This window comes from Rhagoletis pomonella, unplaced genomic scaffold (genome assembly GCF_013731165.1).
Source record: "Rhagoletis pomonella isolate Grant_MI unplaced genomic scaffold, Rhpom_1.0 Rhpom_scaffold_00010, whole genome shotgun sequence".
Lineage (NCBI taxonomy): Eukaryota > Metazoa > Arthropoda > Insecta > Diptera > Tephritidae > Rhagoletis > Rhagoletis pomonella.
This window is the reverse complement of record NW_023458564.1, coordinates 36,608,358-36,618,220: the sequence shown is the minus strand read 5'-3', so window position 1 is coordinate 36,618,220 and position 9,863 is coordinate 36,608,358. Positions and strand designations below refer to the sequence as shown.

At 36.1% G+C, this 9,863-nt stretch overlaps 3 protein-coding genes across 5 annotated transcripts in view; 1 reads left to right on the top strand and 2 right to left on the bottom strand.

Moving 5' to 3' along the window:
* LOC118746313 (WD repeat domain phosphoinositide-interacting protein 2-like) overlaps positions 1 to 1,866 on the bottom strand; it is a 32,935-nt gene extending 31,069 nt beyond the window's left edge. The window contains exon 1 of one of the 2 annotated variants that reach the window (XM_036480163.1): positions 1,664 to 1,866. The gene's annotated coding sequence lies outside the window, so the exon portion shown is untranslated. The remainder of the gene's footprint in view (positions 1 to 1,663) is intronic. The other variant, XM_036480164.1, reaches the window with a different exon arrangement.
* Positions 1,867 to 4,397: 2,531 nt separating this feature from the next.
* The window catches only part of LOC118746311 (mediator of RNA polymerase II transcription subunit 24-like), a 34,760-nt gene continuing 29,294 nt past the window's right edge, over positions 4,398 to 9,863 (top strand). The window contains exons 1-2 of one of the 2 annotated variants that reach the window (XM_036480159.1): positions 4,398 to 4,609; positions 6,615 to 6,701. In XM_036480159.1, coding sequence (XP_036336052.1) covers positions 4,505 to 4,609; positions 6,615 to 6,701 — 192 coding nt within the window. In that variant the 5' untranslated portion in view covers positions 4,398 to 4,504. The remainder of the gene's footprint in view (positions 4,610 to 6,614; positions 6,702 to 9,863) is intronic. The other variant, XM_036480160.1, reaches the window with a different exon arrangement.
* Positions 4,638 to 6,604, bottom strand: LOC118746312 (protein tumorous imaginal discs, mitochondrial-like). Its single transcript, XM_036480161.1, has 3 exons — positions 5,993 to 6,604; positions 5,582 to 5,782; positions 4,638 to 5,528 (listed from the first exon to the last, which is right to left on the bottom strand). The coding sequence occupies exons 1-3, from the start codon at positions 6,294 to 6,296 to the stop codon at positions 4,807 to 4,809; spliced, it is 1,227 nt and encodes a 408-aa protein (XP_036336054.1). The 5' UTR covers positions 6,297 to 6,604; the 3' UTR covers positions 4,638 to 4,806.

The following is a 9,863-nucleotide window of genomic DNA, read 5'->3' as shown; positions in this document are numbered from 1 at the left end:
TCTTAGAAATAAAGTTACTGGAGAGCATGATTCAATAATACAAGGTTCGATAAACTGACAGTTGTCTCTCTCGCACCGCTCCCTTAGCAGTGGCACCGTGTTGCTTCTTTGCAATTTTACATGGAAACAGTGTAGCTTTGGTGTGAAATAAAAGTATAAGCTTTTGTGCAATATCTTTATTTGTATATGCATATGAAGCATATTTAACTGATGAAAACATATGCATTGGATGTTTACATCAGTCTCATAGTAGTCTTATTTAAATTTTGAGTCATTTTGCAGTTTTTATACGGCTAAATAGCATATAAATTACGTAATTCACGTAGATATATCAATATTACGTTCAACATTTCGTTTAAAATGCCAGATTTCCTGCAAATACATTAGAATTTACGAAAGGAATTTCTCTACTAATTGCCTACTTTGCGTACTTTTCTACTACCATTTTCGAAACAAGGGATTGCATTCTTGCCCTTTCTCTGTCCTCCGTAAATGCAACCTTTTGTAAGGGAGTGTCAAACCGCAGCTGTCAATAATTATCTAACCTTGTATTATTGAATCATGACTGGAGAGTTGCTGGCAAGTTACTGGATAATTTGTAAAAAAAAAAACACAACTAGTGTTTGCATCGCAACTTGCTGCTAAGCTCACAATATATCGGACCGTAATATTTTTTGACAGACTTCCTTTTTCCCAGTCTTTACATTTGCAAATAGCAACCTCCACAATTGTTTGCCATTTTTCCTACGGTCTTGCCTTTCCACAGTAAATCTATTATTTACATTTATGGTGCCTGATTAACCATATTATTTACTGGTGATCACTTCTTCAATAAATTACAATACAGAAAAAAGTCGTCTGACTTCCAACTAAGTAAAAGATAACTGTAAAATGCAAAACTGAGAGTGAGCGCAAAACTGTAACATTTGCATTAATTCACATTTTTGTCCGCTGATTTTTTTATTGTTGTTGTATTGACTTCAAATCGTTATGATAGAGGAAATAGGGGTGTACCAACAAGAATATACAACAAAAGGATGAATGTCGTTACAACTACGAAATGTAGCGGTGGCTGAATAAAAAAGTGTTACACCATGTTACAGTTTTGCTCGTCACTGTATCTGTATTCGTATAGAATAGTAGCTTATGTCGGGAAGCTGGCTTTAGTATAATGCGGCATTCCCTTTATTCTTTAAACGACAAGGAATTTTTTGATGAAACTTAATAGAAATATTGACTTGCTAGTATCGGAAATATTTATTGCACGTTTATTTGCCAAAAGTTCTTTAACGGCTTGGCACCAGTAAGTCATTTGCAATCGTATGCTGCGAATGCCGCATTATACTAAAGCCAGCCTTTCGACATAAGTTACTATTCCATACGAACACAGATATACACATGCTATTGAATAATTTATTAAAACGCAATGACAAAGAATTACTTAACTGCGTACAAATAATATCCCTTCATAGCGTAGGCTTGGCTCCTAATGGTTTGCATTTAATTATCCACGAATTTTACATTTATTCAAAACAAGCTTTATTAGCAATGGCCAAAGTATTTATACATATACATAGTGCAAAGCGAAAAGTTTACGGACTGATAAAAATAAATTAACCAGAGGAAAAATAGAAACAAAAGAAAGCAAATTGCACGCACTTACTTTCTCTCTAGACTAAATTCCAAAAATTAATGCTCGTCCTCCCGTTTTTCTACTTTTCAAAGAACAACCAAACACAATTTTGTATTTGATATAAATCTAGAATTAGAACTTATTATTATATTTGCTAAAGTTTTCAGTCGCCACAGTTGTTTTGATGATATTTCCCATCTATATGCTTATTCTTTTTGTTTGCCTTTTGATGTTCTTGTCCTCTTTGTTAACAAAGAGTTGCCAAAGCAAATTATGTTAGTGGAAGCTCTACACAGTTAACCTAGATTTACACGACTGTAAGATTTTAAAGATTTCAAAAATCTAGACTTAAATTTATAGTGGTATTTACAATACTACCTTACCGACATTAACTTAGCATTTCACTGCCAAAACATAGATTTCTGAAGAACAACACAGAAACATAAAAATGCAGAAATATTGCAAAAATTGCTTATGCAATATGCATCAAAACTTGCGGCTTAAGCTTGATATACAGTTCAATGCGAGCGTGAGCGTGAACGTTCACAAAGGCAAATTAACTGTCTTCGAAAAATCAAAGACAGTGACGAACACAATGAGAGTAGTGTGAATGAATTAGTGAAAAAGTGTGAATGTACTGCTATTGTATTGGCAAAATTGTCCCATGTAAATGCCGTGTAAATGAGCAGCTGACCCCTGTCATTTTCGGGTAGGATCAGTGTAAAATTTATTTATTTATTAATTGACAATCTTTAAGACCTATAAAAAATCTTGTCTAACCTGTGCCCATTTAGAATGAGAATACCATGAACCAAAAATACAAGATCACGCCAGCAAGCCAGTAGCCCGTTATAATCTCATTTAGGAAAAAAGTTCGGCGATTTTGACATTAGCCGTTTGTTTACATTTGTTCGTTGCTTATAATTTGGTGGTGACTTTTTACTGGATTTTCTTCATTTTCGCTTATGACAACGTGTGTACACATAAGGTAAAGAATAATTTAACTCAACGACATGGTTTATAGAAGAATTAGTATAATAAAAATAATAATTCATGCGTTCAAAAATTACGCCGTTTTCTTCGTTCTCTTCGTTCTTTACTTCTTACAACAAAGATGGCGTCGAGATTTCGACAGCTAGAAAATTATTATTTTCTTTCTTTCGTTCGCGCGTGATCTTGTGTTTTTCGTCCGTGGGAGAATACCACAAAATCAGTTTCGTTCCTCAACTTTTCTGGATAAACTTGTAAAACTGTCAAAAACCAAAATTTCTCTGAGATAGTGAAAAACCAAAATGTACGGGAACGTTTTTTCGGGTAAAAACTCGTAATCGTAACATCCGTTCACGGATCGAAAACGATACGAGAGAAAATTACGTGATACGTCAGGCAGTATAAGCTGAATGGGACAAAGAGTACATTCACGTATGTCATAATACGAAAAATGTCTCTTTACGTGACGAGTAGTACGATATCGCATGATAAAACATAATAAAGGTAAAACCGTTCTCTGAATTCGTCCGCCATTTTTTTTGCCAACATTTTAAAATCATATTAAATTGAGAGTAAAAAAAGGAATTGTTCAAAATTGTTGTTTGAGATTGAATATGGGAATGTGTGTATGAGTTTTGTGTGAAATTTTAAAATTAAATTTTTTGCTCTCTATATAGCTTTCGTTTTTCACTTGATAATTACAAATTCGTTTCTCTATCACTTTTTACGTATCTGCGCGTCGGTTGAGATGAGTTTGAGAATGATGTTGGATATCAATTTGAGAACTATGAATTTGTCCAAGGGTGGAGAAATATTTTTTGGTTTTTATTGGGTATGCAGAAAGTGTTTGTGCCCAAGTGGCATATTTATGGAAGAAATCCATTTTGGAGTTATGCTCCTTTTGAAAATGTTGTACGAACGTAAATCTCGTTGAAGTGTAGCCAGCAAATCTAAAAGGTTCTCAGTTAAATTATAATGCTAATCTGTGTGGTAATTAATCTACTTAAGCGTTGCGATCTTTCAAGTGCATAACATGTTTTGTATGTACAGCGTTGAAACTGGATGGAAAAACGCACTTGTACTATGGTTGTGTTTTCGTATTCTCCAGCAAAAAATATCCAGTAACTTGCCAGTAACCAAGAGTAAGCCAATATTTACTCACAATGAATGAAATCTGCAAGAAAGTACGAAAACGCAAAACCAGCAAGAAGTTGCTACTTTTATGAACAGTAGATTAATTTGTTATTTTCCGATGTAATCTTCTTAGAAAACTAGTATTTCCCATCTTATTATATATTATTATATGTTTATTTTGTGAATTGCAACTCTAAAAGCACCACAAGCAATTACTCATGTGAATTACACCATCGCATCATGCCATCAGCTGTTTTTCTTACTAGCAAATAATTGCTAGTAAAAATGTATCCACTAAAACTTGCAAGTTCAGCTGTAATTTTTGCGCTCTCAAGTTTTTGCGCACGAAAACGACTTCCAGAAAATTAGTAAGGTCGGTGTTATGCAGGCAAACTTTTGTTTGCCAAATTAAATGGCGGCTGCTTAAGTTTGACCAAACAAAATAAGTTTGCTGTGAGAGTCGCCAAACTCGCTCTATCCGAGTTTGCTGCAACAACAATTGCACGCAGTTTGCCAAACAACACCACCTAATTGCTCTGGCTTCTGGATATTGCGTACGCGAACACGGCTTATATTGCGATAGTGAAATTGATTTATCGATATTTGGTAAAAAATAAAATAAACCGACAGTAGTGGTACATCTCTGATTGTTGTTTGTTGTTTTTGGTTGTTTGTAAAGTAAAAGATGTTTTAGAGGAGTAAAGTGTTTATTAGTCCTATTTTAAATTATTTTTTATCAAAGATAATATGGAATTACAAAAGCCAAGTAAAACCAGTTTATTGAAGTTGATGATTTTGCGCGCTTGGCGCGAACGCTGGAATGTAGCCCTCTGGGGAATCAACATTAAACGGGTGAGCAACGAAATAACAAATTTAGTAATTTCCAAGAGATAAAATATGTGTTTTAATGTTAGATTTTCGAGAAAACAATTGAAATATTTGTTCTTAACATGATTTTGAAATTTCGAGTTCCTAAAAATTTTAACTCAATGATCCAAGTTCCTGGTGATCCCATGTACTTGCTCTTCGAATTACATATCTTCGCTTTACTAAATAGCTCGTTCGAATGTAGGGTCCTCCGTCTTCGCTAGGGCCATTATCAATTGGCGTTGTTTCATGCTGAGTTGCCGTGGTACACGTATTTTGAAGTTAATGATATGATCTCCCGGGCCATCGCGAGTTCTGATTCCCTTACCTTTTAGGGTTATTGTGGTATGACTCTCAGTTCCTGGCTCAAGTTTAACTTCTAGTTCCTCATAAATGCCGCGTATTTTAAAAATTCCTCCCAGCACAGCCTCTGAAATAGTAATATACTTGTCGGAGAGTACATTGTTACCAACACGTTGGAAGATATCACTGGGTTGCACTTGTACACGATAGTTAATACGTTGTTTCGTTTTAGGGTTGTCTACAGGTATAAGTTCACCGTGTTTTACTCCAGCAGGCACTTGAGCTACTATGCGGACAGTCTCCAGAACTATTCCGCGGTTGTCGCAAGTCTCACATTCATTCCGGTTGATGTATCTCTTGCCATGACATTGGTCACAAGGTTGTATACTGGTATATGTAGCTGTCTTCTTCGTTAGTTTTCCAATACCCTGGCATTTTCTACAAAGTTCCGGTTTGCTTCGATTGATTAGTTGTGGCGATTTACCGTTGCATGCTGGACATTTTTTCAGGAAGCGTAAATCAATGTTCTTTTTTAAGCCGTGCGCAGCTTCCAAAAATGTAAGCTCCAATCGGGGCTCACCCGTCGTCATTTCGATTAGCTCTTAGATATGCAATATTATAAAATTATAATCTTATCTGTTTTACTGCATTTACCTTCTCGAGTTGTAGGCAGAACAACCTCACCCTTGCGATTGGGAACTGCTGTGCCCATGTTGTTGAATTTGTGAAGAAAGTTTTGTTCATCTTTTACCATGCCAAGTTGATCGTACTCCATACGTTTAGTTTCGTCAGTGAGAATGTGATAGGCATTTGAAATATCTTGAAAGCGTTTAGACTCATAGGGGGGTGAATTTCCTGGAAATTAGAGGTATTTCCAAAAAAATTATACAATATAAAATGTTAGTTTAATACTAATTAAGATCGGATAATAAAAATAGGGAAACAGATCGATTGAACAGATCCAAGTTGTTGGTTATTACTTAAAAGCAATACGTTTAGCACAACCAAACAAAGATCGAACTTAAGTTGAGAGACACTACGGACATAATTTTTGAAGGTTGCTACCTGCGTCTGGATGAAAGCGTTTTGCAAGTGCATAATAAGCTGCTTTTATTTGTTGCATTGTTGCGTACCGCTTTACACCAAGTATTTTGTAGTAATAATCTCTAGGAAGTTTCTTCTTTTCCTGTGCTTTGCCGACCAATTGTGATTTTTGCTGCTCGTTAAACCGCTGCATTTCACTTTGTCGGTCCGGGTAATAAACGGGTCGCTCCATTTTAAACTGATACGCCACAGTCGCCACTTGCAATTTATTCAATTTATGAAAATTTTGTAGAAGTGAACGTCGTACGAAATTAAAAATGTTCATAGTTTTGCTTCCGGATTGATATGGTGCGGTTTGGAAGTATTACTTGGCGTCGTTTAGAGAATAGCGATAGCGAATTGTAAAATTTCGTAAAAAATATGTTTGGGTTCTTTTTCGAAGCTTCAGTTTCGCTCATTCAGTTGACAAAAAAAAATCTAAATAAATTAAATGTTTTTGTACTGTAGATTTCTAGGAAATGCGTCAGCTTGCTTTGTCAATCGACCTTACCAGGTGGTGTAGTTTCATTCATATATGACACCGAATTGGGTGAATGCTTCCGTCGAATTTGCGCTGAAACATTTTTTTGTTGTTGTTTTATAGGTACTTCCTCGAGGAGTAAGTGGAGATGCCTATAACCTAGCTGATTGTATCCTGCAGCAATCCTTGGTCGGTTCTAATGCGAATCCGGTAAGTTGAATTATTATTACACATACTTACATATATACAGTGGCAAAGAATAAAAGTAAAAGAAAGCAGCATAGGCGTACGCAAAGCATAATTTAGGGAGGACTGAGATTTTTTGTATGTCAATTTTATTAGAAATGTTAAAATATACCTATTAAAAATTCATAATAATTTATCTCATTAACTATTCTCTTTTTAACCGACTTCAAAAAAAGTAGGAGGTTATCAAATCATATAAATATTTTTTTATGTATGTTAGCGCATAACTTTGGACCACATTGACGGATTTCGATAATGAGGAGGTCCAATACTAATTTGGCTTAGATCCGATCCGAAGTCAGTTGTTTTTTTTTTGCTTAAAAAATTACTTGTTATTATAACAATTGAGTTGTACCGAGCCTTATAAAGGAATTTATATTGCATTAAGTTTGTTACGAACTTATTGAAGAGTTAAAATACAAATTTGTTAGTTACCTTAATTGCAAGCAAATTTTAAAATGCAACTTGTCTTTACACCAAAATCCTAATTTTTTCATTATATTTATTTAAAAAAAAATTGGAGGAGGTTATTATTCGCCGGATTTTTTTTTATGTACCTACTAGCGATGCCAAAATATCAGGAAAATTGGGATCCCGAGATTTCGGTATATTTTTTAAGGTAATCCCGAGGGATTTATGCCGGGATTCAAATTGAGTCATAAATTTTATGATTATGAGTAAAAATTCAATATCTGAAATCATTATGCATACCATGAAATAAAACTATTTAAAATTTACGAAAAACTGATTGTAAAACTCATATATCGCTAGCTTAGGGTGAAAAGTTGCTATCTTCCCTTTTAATGAAAAATCATATTTTGATATAGGCGGCTAGATAAATTAAAATTGCATCGTTTCGAAAAGGGTAAAGGTCCTTGTTTTATGTTTTCTCGTTTATATTCAATGAAAGGAAAATTTGCTTAGGCCAAAAAAAAGCTCCGAAAATTCGATAAGGCCAAAAAAGTTCGAAATCTTTTAGTAAATATCGAATCCCTCCGATTCGTATGGTCTTTTGCTTTGTTTTAAACAGGCAAAATGTTGTATTCAAAGTTTTGCGAAATACTTGAAGAAAATGGCTATGCGAAGTTTTTTCCTCTCCTGTACAATTTTTAAACAGGGACTTAGCAACTTTGCACTCTACGCTAGTGATATTTATTAAATCAGAGAAATATTAAAGTAAAACATTTTTTTAATTGTATTTAAAAAACCATTAGGAACGTATACATCACAAATAATAATGTAAATACCAGGTACTTTTGAAAGTAACGGTTAAGAAAAAACATAAAACAAAAATATACAAAAACAATTTCTCTAAACATGTTTATTCTACTCTATAAAGAAATGGCGAATGGAGAATTTTTTGCCATTTTTTTTTTGCAATTTACTAGAAGTTTTGAGGGTGTCCGAGTCAAATGGTACATGTTGGTAGTTGGGTCTGGTTAAAAACACACACCCCTTTATTGCCGGTGTTTTTATTATTGCACTTAAAATGTTTTCGTAAGAGCAGCTAAGCATTCAAAGCGGAGTCTTCTAAGCTTGACCTGCAGTTTTTACATACAAAACCTACTGATGAAAAACATATTTCGACATCAACACTTTTAGGCTGAACTGTCAAAAGGTAGACATAATCCATTTGAAGATAATGACCCCTATCTCCTCCATTACAAAATATTTGAACTTCTTTTACCAGCACGTCGGCCAAATTATACGTTTTTCGATTTGAGGAAGTTTTGAGTAGATTGATCTAAAAAATTATCTAACTTTTCCTTAAAACCTTCTGTTTCGTTTACATTAGCGACGCTATGAGTAAATTCATTGAAATCTTCTTCAAAAAAGGCTCAGACTGCAATTGCATTCAAAACGGCATTTTACAAAAATCATACTTCAAAATTCATAAACAAATTCTTACTATCAATTCGATATTTCAACATTTTCGGGATCCCGGGATTAATGCAAGCCAATCATCACCAAACGTCAAAAACATATAGGGATTGGCATCCCTAGTACCTACATATGTTACCGCATAACCGATTTTGATAATTCTTTTTTAAAGCAAAGGTGGTACCTCAGCTAAAAAATTACTTCTTTATTTAAACAAATCTTCTGCAAATCGATAAATTGTTTTAGTGATGATTTCATTTTAGGTTTTTTCTACAAATCCTCTGTAAACGCTAAGCATATGTACCTAAATTCAAGTACAAACCAAGAGAAAATATTAAAAGATAATCATTCCCACGACAGCCGGTTCTAAGTACCGGAACGACTCGGGTTTTATCCGACCAAGGGCTGTTGTTTCGGCGACCGAACCCATTTAGGTCGGCGAAGTATCTCAGAAGTTGTTCGTCCATAGGGCTACATTCGCTACGTTTTCTTCTACTCAGGGCTGGCATCGAGTCAAACCCAGGGCCAGAAACCTACAATTGCTGTGTATGCCAGAGACGACTACACCACAACTCCCCCTCAGTCAAGTGCAATGCTTGCGAGGGGTGGAGTCACCTCAGAGTCTGCTCAGGACTACAGACACATCGGCAGTGGACCACGTCGTACGTGGCCCCCTGCTGCTCAAACAGAGCAGCCTCCACGGCTAATCTCAGTCCACCCGAGTAGCCTCACACAGTCACCACAGCACAACAACATAATAACACCACAGACCATGCCACAGCCACGACAGACCACAGAACACACATAATCACAACACTACCCACACGCCGCCGCCAACAACTCCTGGTTCCTCCTACAATCTGGACGGTATGTCAGACCAGGATATTCCGTGATGTGTCATCAGTCGAGTGCAACACCTGCCTTGGCTGGTGCCACTTTAGGGCATGCTCAGGTCTGCGCACCACGCGAGATTGGACGAGGAACTTCGAGGGCCCGTGTTACGCTGCTCGGTCGCAGACCTCAACTGCGACGCCTCCCGCTACCACCACAGGGCGGCAACCACCTCAGCAGCGCACACAGCCAACTGCGGCACGACCACACACATCCCTCACACCCCGCATCACCACACGTCTCCCGAACCACATGAAGCTCCATCAATTTAACTGCAACGGGCTACAGAGCAAGATCGAGGAGATAACCGTCTTAATGGGAAGGCATGGCATATTGATAGCTGCGGTCCAAGAG

Coding starts and splice junctions, on each gene's coding strand:
- LOC118746312 (XM_036480161.1), bottom strand. CDS start 6,296: ATGAACATTTTTAATTTCGTACGACGTTCACTTCTACAAAATTTTCAT. Junction 5,783..5,992: donor ACGCTTTCATCCAGACGCAG/GTAGCAACCTTC, acceptor TCTAATTTCCAG/GAAATTCACCCCCCTATGAG. Junction 5,529..5,581: donor TCTGCCTACAACTCGAGAAG/GTAAATGCAGTA, acceptor TGCATATCTAAG/AGCTAATCGAAATGACGACG.